Here is a 17,533-nt window from a genome sequence, read left to right as displayed (position 1 = left end):
GAGTTCCAGGATAGCTAGGGCTGTTACACGGAGAAACCCTGTCTCGAAAACAAACAAAAAATTTGGTGAAATACTGCTTTTTTTATTGTTGGTAAATAAAGTTTTGGATTTTTTTCTTCTTTATGGCATGTGTGTCTTATAGAAATTCTTCAAAGATTGTTTCCCCCCTTAGGATGTAAGTTATGAGAGTATCACTTTAGGTAGTACAATTTCAGGGTCCATGTAAAACAAGTTACATTTTCTTTTTTTTAAAGAGATTTCCTTTTATTTATAAGCATGGGCGTTTTTGCTTACATGTGTGTCTGTGCACCACTTGTGTTCATTAACAGCAGAGGTCAGAAGGGGGCTTTGCATCCCCTGGAACTGGAGTGCTGGGAATTGAAACCTGGTTCCCTGGAAAAACAGCCAGAACTCTTACTGAGCCATCATCTCTCTAGCTCCAAGTTCAAGTTTCTTTACTCAGAGAAAGGAATGTAAACAAATAAACAAGACTAGTGTCCTAAGGTCCCAATTTATTTGTGGCCTGCAGGTTTGTTTTATTTGCCCTGACTTCTGAGATCAAAATTGGTTTAGTACAGTCACGTATTTCCTGGAGACTTATCTTTAGGCTTCAGTAGAAAAACACATAGTTTAAAGATAAACTGAAAACATGATTGCTAGAAGAAATTTGAGTACTATTTTTGTATAGGACCTTAAAAGTAGCTATTAGGCTTCATACGCATATATGTCAGAGAGCCATTTAAGGCTCCTTGAATGTTTTTAAAACCTAAAAAGATTTAAATGCACTGAATATACCAGTAAAGCACAATTAAGTGATTTTTGTATGTATTCCCGATGTGTGTTGCAGATTTAACTTGTATTCACTGTTCACACATTTGTGTTCCTAGTACTTTGTTTTTTTCTGTGGTGCTGGAGTTTCAACTGGGACCTTATGACTCCTTTTTTTTTTTTTTCTGTTTACTCTTGTAAAGAATACTGTAGCTATCAGCATAAAACAAACTCAATAGCATCTTGGGAGGGCATGCCTTACTGATTTTTTTAATGGTAGTTCTCTAATAATTCTAAATAGTATTTCATTGTATCATTTTAGAAGTGTTTTAAGACAATTTCACCTTAAACATTAAATTACAGGTTTGGAAGTATGTATACTAGTGTGTTGGAATTAAATCTATATCTATTTAAGTGATTAAAAATGACAATGTAATTCTATAACTCTTGAGTAATTTTCTGCATGAATTGGAAAGTTTGGCAGATAAGTTTAGGAAATGTCTTTGAAAGGCAGCTTCTAATTTGCTTTCTTTCCATTTTCCATCTCTTTTTCCACCTTTTCTTCCCCATCTTCACCCCCCCTTTTCTTGATAAGGCCATGTTCCTGTCTGGCCGGCCTTGAACTCCTATCCTCTTGCCTTCACCTCCCATGTGGAATTGCAGGTGTTCCCCACCACACTTTTCTTGTTGTTAGAACCATCATAGTCATTTTTAAAGTTAAATGTCTTGTAGTTATACACTTTCCTTTTTTTATTTTTTTGGTTGTTGTTGTTTGTTTTTGTTTTTCGAAACTGTGTCTTTGTAGCTTTGGTGCCTGTCCCGGAACCCACTCTGTAAACCAGGCTGGCCTGGAACTCAGAGCTCCATTTGCCTCTGCCTCCCGAGTTCAGAGATTAAAGGCCCAGCAACTTCTTTTTCCTTTTGACTCCTTTTCAGGAGTCAAACCTTTATGAGTGACCTATACCAAACCTAAGGCACTATTTTCCTTACTTTTCTATTGCTGTGACAATAACAACTTGGGAAGAAGCGTTTGTCTGACATTAGTTTAGAATGCAATCAGCTGTTTTGGGGAAGGCCGCAGGAGCACTAGGAGCTGCTCACAGCACATCTGTGCTTAGGAAGCAGAGGCAGCAGTGAGGTGCCCAGCTCCCTGCCTCCTTTTCATTCATGTCTGAGACCCTAGCCCATGGTACCACCATATTCAGAGTGGCTTTTCCTCCTTAGTTAGCCCTGTCTGTTAACTCTTGTCATAGTCAGGTCCAGATGTTTGTCTTCTAGATGATTCTAGATCCTGTCAAGTTGACTATTGAAATTGACTACCACACATCTTTCCCTAGTCAACTTGATACCCACATATATCACAGTAAATGTTTTAGTCTTTAGTTTATGACTCCTGCCTGTAAATGTGTCTGTGCATACATAGATTTATACAGTACCCTCAGAAGTCAGAAGAAGTCTGATCCTCTGGGACTGAAGTTACAGATGGTTGTGGGTCTCCATGTGGGTGCTGGGAATTGAACTCAGGTCCTCTGGAAGAACAACCAGTGCTCTTAATCATCCAGTCCACATTCCCCCACCCCCTATATCACTTTTAAGCTATAACCTTCACTTTTAAGCTATAACCTTATGTTCTTTGCACATAAAGGTACTTTATAACGTAAAATACATTTAGTCTAATTTCAAAAGTTCTTACAGTTTTTAACAGTACAATACTATTCAGAAGTTAAGTGCAAAATTTCTTCTGGAACTCTGGTGATGTCTTCACAGTGAGCCCCTATAAAATTAATTACAAAAACAGCAACCCAACAACATACTTCCATTGTGGGATGACACAAAATAAACACTCCCATTCCTAAAGGGAGGAATGAGGGTATAGCAAGGACAGTTCGGACCAAGCCAAGATTGGAATCCAGCAGGGCAAACATCAAATCTCCAGCTCTTTATTGGGTATCTGGGGCTGCTCCAGATGGCTTGGGTAGCTCCACCCTTCCTGGTCTGTCACCCGCAGCATGTACTGTCTCTCAAACCAGTTTCACTCCATTCCTGTAGCTTTCCTCTGCAGATACTCCATTGTCCTGGCCTTCTTGTGGCATCCCAGGATCTCTCAGTGTAGCTTAGGGTTTACCTTCCCAGCTTCACATAGTGCTCTCGTAGGCTCTCTTAGCAGGGATCCTACATTACCTTGCCTCAGTGGTGTTTTAGAACCTCGGCCTTCCGTGGCCACTCTTGCAGCTTCCACGTCGGTGAAACAAGTACCATGTGTGTGATGCTAAGCAATGCCAGCTTGAGATGGAGCTTAGGCCCCCTGGACCGTAGTCGAATTGTTCTCTGTGCCTTCCAAGATGACTCTGGGGGAGACAATCTTCCCTATAGTTGTTTTTGAGCAGGGCACCCTTTAAGTTGCATTCTGTTTAGACTCCTTTATGGGGATTTGGATAGTCACAAGATGTAGGACTAAAAGGATGGAATCTTGCTCTCTGAGCACATTTCCTATTGTTTAGTTCAAGACAGGTTTCTCTAGAATTGTGCCAGAGTCTTTAGTAATACACCTCCTTTCTCATCAACACGACTTGTCTCAACTTTATTCTTTTTACACTTACATATTTCTTGTGTGTGTCTGTATATGTGTAGGTGCTCCTGTGGAGGTCAGAGATTCTCTCCTTCCAACATGTAGGATCCAGGGATCAAATTCCAGTCTCAGGCTTGGCAGCAAATGCCTTTACCTGCCAAATATGTTGCTGGCCCCTTGTCTTTGGCTTTAAACCCCCTTTTCCCAACAACAGCACGTTTTCTCTACTTGTTCTCTCTCACTGTAGACCTAGCCAAAAGCAGTGTGCAGTAATCAAGACACAGCCTGAATGCTGTCTGGCTTGATATTTTCTCAGCCAACCAAATTAGTTCCCTACCTTTGAATTCAGCCTCACCGAAGTTCCCAGGACGTAGACAGAGGCAGTCAGACTCTGTCAGAGTATAAAATGAATGACTTTTAGCCTAGTTCTCAGTGGAGTTCTTGTTTCCCTCTGAAACACTATAAGCAAGGTCTCCACTGCTAATGTGTTGTTTTTTTTTTTTTTTTTTTTTTGGTTTTTCGAGACAGGGTTTCTCTGTGGCTTTGGAGGCTGTCCTGGAATTCACTTTGTAGACCAGGCTGGCCTCGAACTCACAGAGATCCGCCTGCCTCTGCCTCCCGAGTGCTGGGATTAAAGGCATGTGCCACCAACACCCGGCTCCACTGCTAATGTTTTTCTTGGCAATCTGATTTTTCAAATTCCCACTACAATGGCCTGTTAAACTCTTCTTACAACATTCTTGGGCTTTTTAAGGCCTGGAGTTCTAAGCCCTTTGCCGTTCTTCCTATGAATGAGTCAGGCCTGACACTCACATGGTGAGGTGTATCACCACAGTTCCACCTCTGCTCTCAGTCCTGTAACTAGCTACTCTTTTCATTGTTAGGACAAAACACCTGATAAAAGTATCATAAAGGAGGGAAAGCTCATTTTGGCTGACTTTCGAAAGTGTGTAGTCCATCGTGGGAAGACATGACAGCAGGAACAGGAAGTTGTCTGGTCACTTCACATCCACAGTCACCAGAGAGATAAATGACTGGGGTGCTCAGCTCACTTTCTCGTTTTTTATTCAGCCTAGGATCTGAGCCCATGGTGTGATGCATCTGTATTCAGGGTGGGTCTTCTCACTTTCTGAATCAGGCATATTCAGGTTTGTCTTCTGGTGACTCTAGATCCTGTTAAGTTCTCAGTATTAGCCATCACAACTACTACTATGTTGATATAACTAGGTAATTAATTTCAAAGGTTTGGGGGAGGGAGAGAGGGAAGGAAGAAAGAGAGAGAGAGAGAGAGAGACAGAGAGAGAGAGAGAGAGAGAGAGCGCGCTCACACACTTATATGTTTCTAATTTGAATCCAGGACCTGCAGTGTGCTAGAAAAGCACACTATAGTGCTGTTCCCAGCCCTCAAAGGAAGGTTTGCTATATTTTTGGCTGCTTATAGTATTTATCAGTTATGAAACAACTTTAAGGAAATACTTGAAAATATATCCCTAAAGTTTTCAGAGGCATACCATAGCACTCTGACAGTTCTCTTTTCGTTTATTCTTCTCTTCCCTTTTCCCATTTCCTTTTCTGTGTCATAATTATACAGTTGGGAAGTTTTAATTATTGAGGGAGGTTTGTGTGTATTTAAATGAGAAAACAATAATCATAGATGAATGAAGAGAATACAATTACTATTCATCTCCACTGTTCATCTAGAAAATGCAAAAATTGTCATCTTTTAAAAGCTGTGTGTGGAGGGAGGCAGAGGCAGGCGGATCTCTGTGAGTTCGAGGCCAGGCTGGACCGACCGCCTCCAAAACAGAGAAACCCTGTGTAAAACCAAAAAAAAAAAAAAAAAAAAAAAAAAGATAAAAAGCAAAGCTGTGTGTGTGTGTGTGTGTGTGTGTGTGTGTGTGTGTGTGTGTGTAGGGCAGAGGAAAGCCTTGTCTGTCCATGTCTTCCACCTTGTTTGAACAAGACTCTCCTTGTTCACCTCTGCATATGCTGTGCTAGCTGACCTGTGGACCTGTGAGTATTCAGGATCCTCTTGTTTCCAACACCCACGTCTCTATGGGAGTGCTAGGATTATAGACACATGGACTTGCATGTCTGGTTTTATGTGGGTTCTAGAGATCCAAACTGGATTCCTCAGCCCTGTGTTTGCTTCTCTTCTTTTTCTTTAAAATTATTGCAAGTTAGGTTTGAATCCTCTTTCTCTTGGTTTTGTTTCATCTTTAAACAGTCAGGTCAGCTACTATGAATATGTTTTGCACATGTACTTAAAATTAATTATGTTTTAAATCATTGTGTATGTGTGTGAGTGTGAGTATGTCCATGCTGTGGTGTGCATGTAGAGGTCAGAGGACAACTTCAGTACCTGGGTCTCTCTTTCCATCTTGAACTCTGTTCAGGTCATCAGATCTTTACTCTGAGTGGTTCACTATCCCACATATGTTATTTAAAATTCACACACAAACATTCATGACACATGCTATTTTGATATTTCATTTATTACTGTTATTTTTTGTTGAGAACAGTGCCTCATTTGTAGTCTGGACTGGCTTTGAACTTACAGCAAGGCATTCCTTTGGCATGAGTTGCTTGAGTGATTGAATTGCAGTTATGAGCTACAATAACTGGATATTATTTTAATATTTTATAGTCTTTTTTTTCCCCCTACACTATGTAACCCTGGCTTGCTTGGAACACGGTTTGTACATCTGGATAAGCTTTATGTTTTAAATTTAAAATTTTAAAAGTGTCTGAGAAAGCACAAGAAATTTAGGAAATTTAGTTTGTAACTGATTAAATTATAAGCCTAGATGTATAAATGCTTGTGGGGAGCTGGGCATGGTTGCACATACCTGTAATCTCAGCACTTGGAAGGCTGAGACAGGAGGATCACTGTATATTTAAGGCCACCCATGCTTCATACAAAGATATTGTCTCCAAAAGTCAGAAAAGTGTCTGGGTACTTTATGGGTGGTGGTTTTGGGCAACTCTAAGTGTAGGGAAACAGGACCTATAGGGAAAATGTGACATGTAGCATTGTGTGAGAGGAAAGGAATATTTTTTCCCCTTTGACAGTCTCATGTAGCCCACTCTGGCCTTGAACTCCTGATCCCCCTGCTTCGACTTCCCAGGTGCTGGGATTACAGGCATGTGCCACTATGGCTGGCTAAGAGGAAGGAAGTTTATGGTTAACAGGTTAGATAATTCTTTTGGTTTGGTAAACCAGTTGTGTTCTGGTAGAATATTTTTTTAATTCTTAGTTTCTGATTTGAGTTTCTTTTGTGTTTGAAAACTATTAACCCAATTTTGACTGATGATACATTATACCAAGTTAATTTAAAATTTTTCTCTTTTTTAAAAGTTCACATGAGAGATCCTAATAATCAACTCCATGTAATTAAAAATTTGAAGATAGCAGTAAGCAACATTGTCACCCAGCCACCTCAGCCTGGAGCCATTGGGAAGCTTCTGAATGATGTCGTTTCTGGCAGCCAGCCTGCAGAAGGATCAGTCGCCAATGTGATTACAGCAGGGGATTATGACCTTAACATCAGTGGTATGTAACAAGTGTTGTTATTTTTTTCAATGAAATTTCTTTTGTTAGGAGAATAATTCTGTCTTGGAGAGATTCCCAGAAACTTCTTTGTTTTATTCTACAACCGGTAGTAAATAACCTAGGGTAATCAGTGTTTCATGATAAAGCTAACAATAGATAACAGATTTTTCTGTATGATTTGATATTGTTATTAAATGAAAGGCATACGGTTATACTTTTATTCTTGCATGGTGTTAAGTGAAAATGTTTATAAAATAGATGTAAATGCATAGTTTTATTAGTGCTTCTTATACTGGTTTAGATAATAAATGTTTTCATAAGACTGATAAGGAAACTAATACATTAATATGTAGAGCAACTTAATATTTGATATGATTATTTTCCAGTATCCAAATGTCTTATTAAAAATACATGAGGTGAATTCTTAAAAGGAAAGTACTAAAAATATGTTAATCTAATTGCAATTTCTCAACTCTTAAAAACTGCAGCTTACATTTTTTTTTTAGGTTGGTCTAATTTACTTTTGACACTGTCATACTTCCTAATTATATAGTTAAAGATCTTCCTGTGCCAGTGAGATGGTTTAGCTGGTATAGTGTTTGCCATGTGGGCTTGATGACTGGAGTCTGAGGCCTAGAACTCATGGGAGAATTGACTTTATGAAGTTGTCCTCTGACCTCCACATAGGCTCTGGGGCACTCATGTACCCGCCCATGCATTAATGACAATAATAGTAAACTAGATCTGGCTGCCAGATATGGAGAACTTAGTGGTAGGCTATAGGTCACCATGGTAATTAGTCTATAAGTGTGTATACTTAGAAATATGTATAGAATTACTGTGTTTTAGTTTGCCATATCTTTCTTTACTATTAATTTTAATTTAGCAACATAGATTAATGTGATAATTTCATTGTATCTTTTTAAAATTTTATAGTGTTAGAATTTATCCCAGGACTTTAAGCATGTTAGTCAGTCAGTCTACCACTGAGCTATACTATTCAAAAGAATTTGAAGTTTTAGATCTAGGGTTAATCAGTTTTTGGCACAATGTATTTTAAAGTGATGGAAAATTTGGCATATTTACCTGAGACATGGTAGAATTTGAGATTTGTTTTCCTGCCAGTGTTGTAGTATGAAAGGCAAGGAGTCAGATTCTAGTGTCTTAATCTTTTAAATGACAAGCCCTCAGTTAATGGGGTAACTGAGGTAGGCTGTTGACAGTTTGAGACTTTGTCTCCTCTCTGAAAACATAAACTTGACCAGACTCCTTCCTTCCTTCCTCTTCTCCCATCCTTCCCTGATCTCCCCTCTATCTCCTCTCCTCCTACCCCTGCCATGCTCTTGCTATTTTTATTTTTTATTTATTTATTTTTTGAGACACAGTCTTACTGTGTAGCCCTAAATGGACAGGAACTCACAGCAATCTACCCGTCTCTTCTTCACGAGTGCTTGGATTGAAGGTGTGTGCCATCATGCCCTTTTCTTTCTTTCTTGAGGGAAGGCTTCAAGAGGGAAGAATCAGGGCTCAGTCACAGTCAAATCCAAGCAAAACCAAATCCCACCCATCCAATGTTGGGATCCACTCAAGATCTTCCTGGACTCCTCTAAAGGGCGTGGGTGAGTTCTCCAGCTCAGCCTCTACAGCACACATGCTGCTGCTCTTCTTGGTGGTAACCCATGATACCGGCATCTCCCAAATGCTGGGGTCTGCTGCGTCTTTGACCAGTAGCCTCTCTTAAACTCTCTTTATGGTGCCAGGCCTCAGCTTCTTTGCAGGACCCCTTCAGCCGTGGCCTTCAGCTGCCACTAAGGATGCACCTTCACCAATGGCCTTCCCTGGCCTCTCAGCTGTGTTCCATGGCCCCTTCTTGCCTTCAAAACCAGTACCAACTAGGTGACTCTTACATATTACCAAGTCTGGCTACTGGCATGAGAACAGCCTTGCCCACCTCTGAAACATAGCTTCTGTGTGCTGGCTCTAAGGAAACACATCCCAGAAGATTTCACCTCAGTGATGCTGGTCTCTTTTTAAACAATCACTGCTAAATTCTCAGCTTCCACCCCTCAGCATTGACTGTCCCAGCAGAGCAAAGGTTTCATTTTAGTAGTTCTGGTATGTTTTTAACCACAGCTGATCTTCAGCCCCAGCTAACCAGACCACAGAATCTCAAGTCAGAATAGCAAATGGTTCTGGTAGAGTCTTTAAACATCCATCTGAAATCTAATAAGCTAGGCTTCCGTCTTCTGTACCTCTCTCAATATTCTCATCTTCCATACGCCTAATGAAAAGCCCATTGACCTCTACGTGCAATGGCTCTTCTAGCCCAAAGTTCCAAAGACCCTTCACAATCCTTCTCAAAACATGGTCAATTCTGCACAGCAATATTTCACTACGCTGGTGCCAGCTTGCCTTAGTTAGGGTTTCTATTGCTGTGAAGAGACACCACGAGCGTGGCAGCTCTTATAAAGGAAAACATTTAATTGGGGGTGACGTAGTTTCAGAGGTTTAGTTCATTATTGTCATGGCAGGACATGGCAGCATGCAGGCAGACATGGTGCTGGAGAAGGAGCTGAGAGTTCTGCATCTTGATCTGCTGGCAGCAGAAGGAAAGGCTGTGTACTGGGTATAGTTTGAGCATATATGAGACCTCAAAAAGCCTGTGCCCACAGTGACACACCTCCTCCAACAGGGGCATACCTCCTAACAGTGCACTTCCTGTGGGCCAAGCATTCAATCACATCAGTCCATGGCAGTCATACCTGTTCAAACTGCCACATTCTACTCCCTGGCCCCCTTAGGTGTGTAGCCATTACATAATGTAAAATGTATTTAGTTCAACTTCAAAAGTCCCTATAGTCTCTCAGTCTCAACACTGTTTAAAAGTTCAGTCTTCTCTGAGATTCATGCAATCCCCTTTACAATCAAAATATCAAAATAAAAAAAGCAGGTCACATACTTCCGACATATAATGGCACAGGATATACATCCATTCCAAAATGGAGGGAATGGAGCATAGTAAAGAAATACTGGACCATAGAAGACTGCAAACCAGCTGTACAAACTCCAAACTCTGCATCTCCATGTTTTATGTCAAAGTGCTCTTCAAATCTCCATCTCCTTTGAGCTTTGTTGACTGTGACATATCCTTTCTCCTGGGCTGGTTCCTACTGTTAGCAGTTTTTCTGGTTAGGTATCCCACAGTTCTGGCATCTCCAATGTCTTGGGGTCTCCAGGGCAATCTAAGCTTCACTTTTACAGTTTCACATGGTGGCCTCTTTAGACCTCCATTCAGGGATATACCCCTGTAAACGGAGGTTTTTCTGCCCTCCCTGTCCTGCAGATGCTTATGAATAATCACTTAGAGGCTTAATATTTATTACAGAATGTTTGACTGATAACTCAGGCCTATTGCTAACAAGCTCTTATATTTAAATTAACCCATTTCTATTAATCTTTATTGCCATGTGGCCGTGGCTTTATTGGTTCTGTGGCCTCTTGCTTCTTGGGTGGCTAACTTGTGACTCTCTTCCAACTCAGCCCCTCTTCACCTGAGCATCAGTTTGATAGTCCTGCTTAACCTTATCCTGCCTTGACATAGACCGAACAGCTTTTATTATATTAACCAATGGAGCAATAAATATTTACAGCATATGGACGGATCATCCCACAGCATACCCCTGGCACATGCCTAGCCTCAGCAGTTTTCCTTGGTCACAGAGGGAGGTTCCATAAACCCTTTCTTCTATCCTTGACTCTAAAGCCAGAACCACATGACTGAACTGCCAATTCTGCTGCTTGCTGAGCCTGGAGCATGGCCCCCTCATTCAATTACATCTTCAATAGCTTTCTGTTTTCTGTGGTTTCCTTCACTCCCTAAGTCTGACTGTCCTGAAACTTGATCTGTTATCAGGCTGGCCTCATTCAGAGATCCACTAGTCTCTGCCTTCTGAGTACTGGGATTAAAGTACTAAGATTTCTGTGTGCTCCACCACTCGTGGGCCTAAGTTGTCAATTCCTTTTCACAAGTTCGAAGTTTACCTGGGTGTTATCTTGCCCTGAGGGCACCACTTCCTTTATTCCATTTAATATCTTTAATCTGCTCATCTCCTTGAATACAAGATTTAGCTCATTCTACTTCATAGTTCTCCTTAAATTGTATATGTTGTATTTTCCCTTGCTCATCTTGCTCATAAGAGTGAATATTAGTAACCACACAACATAGTCTATACTAGGCCAATGCAGTTAATCCATATCTCTTTATTTTAGAAGCAGCCACATTCTTAGCCAAAAATATCACAAGAACAATCTCTGGGCCACATACTACAATTCTCTAAAACCTCTTGAGCCAGACCCCCACAGATGTAGTCATTCTCAGCCCTGTTGTCTTCCATGCTCCTACTAGTGTGGTCTGTTAAGCAATGCTTAAAGCATTCCACTGCTTTCCTAATTCAGAGTACCAAAGTCCCCATTCCTCCAAGCAAAAATACGGTCCAGCCTATCACAGCAATACCCCAATCCCTGGTATCTACTTCTGTCTTAGTTAGGGTTCCTATTGAAGAGACACAACTCTTATAAAGGAAAACAATTGAGGATGGATTGCAGTTTCAGAAGTTTAGTCCATTTTTGTCATGGTGGGACATGGTGGCATGCAGGCAGACATGGTACTGAAGAAGGACCCTAACTCTAACCGTAACCCTAACCTTAACCCTAACTCTGAAACCCTAACCCTAACCCAACTCTAACCCTGAAACCCTAACCCTAACCCTAACCCTAACCCTAACCCTAACCCTGAAACTCTAACCCTGAAACCCTAACCCTAACCATAACCTTAACCCTAACCCTGAGTTCTGTTTATCTTGATTTGCAGGCAGCAAAGGAGAGACTGTACTGGCCATAGCTTAAGCATATCTGAAACCTCAAAGCACACCTACACAGTGGAACACTTCCTTCAACAAGGCAACATCTCCTTTCAGTGTTACTTCCTATGGGCCAAGCATTTAAACACATGAGGTTTTCTTTTGGGGGGGGGAGTTATATCTATTCAAACCACTATAGTAATCATCTTTAAAATAATTTTGCTCAGAGTCTTTATAAAGTCTCTCAAACTTCCTGAGTAGGACTTTGAATTTGTCAGGTCAATTTTCAAGTAATTCTGTATCAAGATCTTCCTCCAGAGTCTTTTTCTCTCTATCACTGGTGTCTGTCAAGGATGATATCATCCCTCATGGAGTTGAAAATTGCTTTTGGGACAAAATGATTTAGTTATTACAGGGGTTTTTATTTCCCCAAAGATTTGTGTCCCTGCATGTTTATTGTGTAATTTCAAACGGGTTTAGTGTAGTGAATGAGAACGTGCATAGCATGTACATGACCTCAAGCTGGGGAAAAGATGGGAGGGAAGAAGGTAGGAAGGGAGGGAGGGAGGGAGGGACTAGGGAAAAAAGGTTTAGAGACATCAAGGAATGATGATTTATGCATGTAGTCTAATCTGGCAAGACGGTTACTCCCAGTTCAAGGCCAGTCTGGGCTACATAGTTCCAGGCCAGAATGGAATACAGAATGTAACTATGTTTCAAAACAAAGATCTAAGAACAGTCATTGATTAAAGATAACAAAACAGGCCGGGCAGTGGTGGCACACGCCTTTAATCCCAGCACTCAGGAGGCAGAGGCAGGCGGATCTCTGTGAGTTCCAGGCCAGGCTGGACCGAAAGCCTCCAAAACAATACAGAGAAACCCTGTCTCGTAAAAACCAAAAAAAACAAAACAAAACAAAAGTTGAAAATGTTCATCTACTCCATCCTGGACTGGAGACTCTAAGGCACTTTCCACAGTTGTCATCCTAGAGATTTCCTTTCCTTCTCTCACTTTATTTTACTTTAGTAATATCATCATCTTTATTATTGTGGATGTATGTGTGTACCATGGTGCTTGTGTGGTGGTCAGAGGACGTTGTGAGGTTCTTTGTAGGGTCTGTGGATCATAATCATTTTCAGGCTTATGTCAGGTAGCAAGGGCCTTTTCCCACTGAACCAGTGGTCAGTCCTCCTTTCTTATACTCTTTCTTTCATATCTCTGTCTGTCTCTGTCTCTGTCTCTCTGTCTCTGTCTCTGTCTCTCTGTCTCTGTCTCTGTCTCTCTGTCTCTGTCTCTCTCTCTCTCTCTCTCTGTGTGTGTGTGTGTGTGTCTGTGTGTGTGTAGACAGATTCTTACTCTGTAATAGGCTGCACTAGAACTCACTGGTCCTGGTTCATTTCCAACTCAGGGCTGGATTCTCTTGTTTCAGCTCCTGAGTTAGGATTATAGGCAAGAGTAACCTGGCTTGACTCATGCTTATCTTTTTTGGTGTATTTCTTTCATTTGATGGAGGAATCTTCCCTAGTAACTTTCTGTGAAGGGTGTATCGAAGATAATGCTTTTTAAATACTTTTAAGAAATTAAAAAAAATTCTTAGAATGCTTTCCTTTCACATACATGCAGTGCCTGTAGAGGCCAGAAGAGGTTGTTGGAGCCTCTGGGACTAGAGTTACAGATAGTTGTGAGCTAACACATGAATGCTGAGAGCAGAACCTGGGTCCTCTGGGAAAGCAGCTAGTTCTCTTATCCATGGAGTCATCTCTCTAGCCCCTTAAGATAAAATTTTTGAGAAAGTAATGAAAATGTACTTTATGGTTGACTGATGGTTTACCTGTACCAATTAGACATGTTTTCCTTCAGAGTTGATACTTTTCCTCTAAGCTTTTAGTGTTGCTCCTAAGAACCCTACTTAATCTCATCTCTAAATAACTCAGAAGATGCTCTGCTGTTTGAGATGCACGTTGGACCACTTAAGGGCTTCTGAACTCCTAGAAATGAGCAACTGTAACCGTCTGGTCATGCATGGTTTTTAGTCCTGAGAATGTTTTTGAATTCTTTATTTCTCCCTTTTTTTCCCCCTTGAGCTATTCTTAGATGGCTGTAGAATTTGAATTGATACTCAGTGTTCTGATCATTTTTATGAATATTGCAGATTTTTGTCCTTTTCACTTTATATCTGCTCGTCTATTAAAATTTTGATGTTTTCTGTCTTTTTTTTTAAATTGAGATATTTCTTTGAGAACAGGTGTAGTGGCACATGCTCTTAATCCCAGCAGAGCCTCCACTCTGAGTTCAAAGTCACGAAGACAGTCTGGTTTACATAATGAGTTCCAGCATTGCCAGGACTGCATAGTTGTTCCCCCCCCCAGCCCCCAAGATATTTGGTTTATGGGTTTTTGCTTTCTTTTTTGTTTAGAATGTTAACTCAGGATATTAACAGATTAATTTTAATTAATTGTTAGTGGCTTTTTATTTTTCAATTTTCCTTTATTCTGCACCTTTTCTCTCATTCATTTCTGTTTGATTCTTTAATGCTGAAAAGTTCCTCACATCTGTTAAAAGCTTGCTTCCTATTTCACATTGAGATGTTAAGATGTTTCCTGGGTGTGAAGAAAACTCAACAGTCATCAGTTTTTCAGTTCTTCATTTTGTAGTGAAGCTGTGTAGACTTGGAAGTGTCTGGTTTTCAGTTTTTATTATTTGTAATTGTTTTCTTTGGGGGCCATTTAGTTTCTCTAGAGATGAACTTTTAAAATTGCTGTTTGTTAACTATGGAGCAGATTTAATTTTAACTATTTTGTTAAAGTGGCTTTTTCTAGATAGTTTATAGGAATAGTGTAGTTATTTGAGTGTGAAAGCTTACCTAATTACATTAGTTGTGTTCTCAGAGACCTTCCAGCATTTCTGTTTAAGAGAGTGTTGTGTGCTTTTTGCTTTTAAAGGCAGACAGAGATACTATTTAGCTGAACTGTTTAGACAAATTTTTAGAAAAACTCAACTATTAGGATAAGCCAAAATAAAATGATTTCTTCAGCTTCTCCCCCATTACTTCAAGATATCTCCTTTCAGTTTATGCATGTATCTGGCTGCTGGGGATTGAACCTCCGGCCCTACACGTGCTAAGTGTAAGCCAAGCCCTCTACCACTGAGCCTCATTTTGTCTCTGAAAACTTGGGATGAGAAGTAAAGAATTAATTTGAATAAAATTCCATCATGACAGATTGATATTCTGGGGGTTATTTTAAAAGCAAATTTATCCATTCTGATATAGTGTTAGTTATGTCCAGAAGTTTGCATTTAGGTTTTACTGTTAATGAGTTGGCATACTTTCACTCATTCTGTTTAAACAGTAAATGTTAGATATTTACCTCGTAAGCCTGGCTTAATGGTGCCATATTTTCTTTATCAGATCGGTCAATTAAAGCTAGTGTTCCTTGGTACAGTAATTGGAAAGACACTTTCATGGACTTAAAAGAATCCTCGTTATATACAGGTATTTCTCGTAATGGGTCTCTTTTTCTAGATTGCTGTCATGTTACTCCGTATCTATTACCCACTGCCCCCTTTTCCAGTGCTCTTACATATTTGTGTCAGTTGACATGTCTCTAATTTTTCTGACATGAAGGTGGTCTTATGGTACTCTTTATACATTTACCTGCTCATCGTCTATTATCTATTTCTTAAACACATACATTGTTTTGATAGTCTAGTTTGAACTGCATCTTATTTTGATAAAAAGGCAAAGTACATTGTGTAGAGAGATGCTAGTTTCAAACTCCCTTTGAATCAGGGGATGACCTTGAACTTCTCTTCTCCTGCCTCCCCCCAAGTGTTTGCTTGATTTGCTGAAGGAAACATTCACAGGGTATCATGGCTGCTATTTCACTTGCCAATAAAAAAAAGGAATAAGAGCAAAATAGTGATTTCATCCCAACTATGTACGAGATTTTTAAGGTGAGAGAATTGTAATTAAGTGTTAAAAGTCTTGTGTTAAACACAAAAATTAATGAGTACCATTTCTTACTACTTCCTACAGAAAGCATACTTTAAACAATATAATAAAAATTACATACAGTTTTATACATAACTATGCTTATTGCTTATGAAGTTCTAAAGTCAGATCATGGAACACAATTGAAAGTATAGTTCTTGGGTAGAGTGCTTGTCTGTCATGTATGACATTCTGAATTTGATCCTTAGCACCACATAAACTGTGTGGAGGCATACACCTGTGGTCCCAGGATTGGAAGCTTGAGACAGGCCAGAAGAGTATTAGTTTCATTTCTGTTGCTCTGATTAAATACACTGACAACAGCAACGTAGGAGAGAAAGGGTTTATTTTGGGGGAAGAAATGGCCTCAAGGCTGCCAGTCATTATATTCACAGTATCAAAGTAGAACAAGAATAGGAAATAGGGCCACCCTAGATTTCCTCCAGCAATGTTTGACCATCCAAAGGTTCCATAACTTCCCAAACAGAGCCTCCAGCTGGGACCAAGTATTCAAATACTTGAGCCGATACTGGACATTTTATATTCAAACCACAACAAGGACTTTAAGGTCACCCCTAGTACAGTGGGTTCAAGCCAGCCAGGGCTATATGAGACCCCTGTCTCAGATACAAAAACAAAAGATTAAACCTGTAGTTCAGAGAGAGTTAGCCTCCGTCCATCTCTCTTTCCCCCTCTCCCTCCCTCCCTCCCTCCCTCCCTCCTTCCCTCCCTCCCTCCCTTTTTCCTCCCCTCCCCCCCTTTCCTTTCTCCCATTCTCCTTTCTGCTGCCTGAGAGATGATTGGTTGTATTAGGATGTTTTCTTGTGGTAGTGCTTGGGATCAAGCCCGGGGTTTTATGCATGCTAGCAAATGTCCTACCACAGATGTATATCCATAGCCCACAAGTGTTAGGTTTATCTTTGCATTATTTGTTTTTGAAAATATAAACAAATGTGTATAACTTTATGTGTGAGTCACCATGTGGGTGCTGGGAATTGAACTGAGGGCCTCTGGAAGAGCAGCCCATGCTCTTAATCTCTGAACCATCTCTCCAGCCCATTTTATTGTTTTCTGAGACACAGTCTGGCTCTGTAGCCTTGGTTTGCACTGAATCATTCATTGCTATCCTCTTGCTGCCTCTGGCTTTTAAGTGCTGGAGTTACAGGTATGAGCCACAATGCTAGCCTTGGCTGTTGCAGATTTTACTTCATAGCCTTATGAAGTTTCCTCTTTCTCTTTTAGTTGCATAGTGTACCATTTAATGGATTCACCATACATAGTATACCATTTAATGAACGGGTCATAGTTTAGTCCTGAACATATAAGGCTCTCTAGCCCCCCTCCTTTTGTTCTTTGATATAGAGTCATATAGCCTAGGATGTCCTCATATTCTGATCTTCCTCCCTCTGCCTCCAAGTTGCCAGGAGTATAGGTATTTGCCATCATATTCAGCTAAAATTTGTTAGTACAGATAATATAGTATGGCATGGCTGTTTGGAAGATGTACTACCAAACAGAAACTTGCTCGTATGACTAGTTTCATTTTCTTTTTGTTGTTGTTTATTTTGTTAATTTTTCAGCAACAGTAAGGCAACAAAGGTAAACATGATCAAAATATATAGTCATTTTTGTGAAATGAGCCATTTCCTGTGAGATACTTGGTTACTTAATCTAAATTTTTGATAGCTCTTTTCTTGGTACTGATAATAAATCAATAAACTTTTTAGCTGGAGATTTGGATGCAAAAATGTATTCTGGTTAGTGAGAAAATCAGTTTCCTATTGGGACAAATA

At 40.1% G+C, this 17,533-nt stretch overlaps 1 protein-coding gene across 6 annotated transcripts in view; it reads left to right on the top strand.

Moving 5' to 3' along the window:
• The window catches only part of Trappc8 (trafficking protein particle complex subunit 8), a 76,555-nt gene that overhangs the window by 5,435 nt on the left and 53,587 nt on the right, over positions 1-17,533 (top strand). For 3 of the 6 annotated variants that reach the window (XM_040757879.1, XM_040757878.1, XM_040757877.1), the window contains exons 2-3: positions 6,696-6,890; positions 15,159-15,242. In XM_040757879.1, the coding sequence (XP_040613813.1) occupies positions 6,696-6,890; positions 15,159-15,242 (279 nt within the window). The remainder of the gene's footprint in view (positions 1-6,695; positions 6,891-15,158; positions 15,243-17,533) is intronic. The other 3 variants (XM_040757882.1, XM_040757881.1, XM_040757880.1) reach the window with 1 other exon arrangement.

The sequence above is a fragment of the Mesocricetus auratus genome, unplaced genomic scaffold (assembly GCF_017639785.1).
Source record: "Mesocricetus auratus isolate SY011 unplaced genomic scaffold, BCM_Maur_2.0 Super-Scaffold_100015, whole genome shotgun sequence".
Taxonomy (NCBI): domain Eukaryota; kingdom Metazoa; phylum Chordata; class Mammalia; order Rodentia; family Cricetidae; genus Mesocricetus; species Mesocricetus auratus.
Note: the sequence above shows the minus strand (reverse complement) of the source record. Positions and strands in the feature narration are given on the sequence as shown.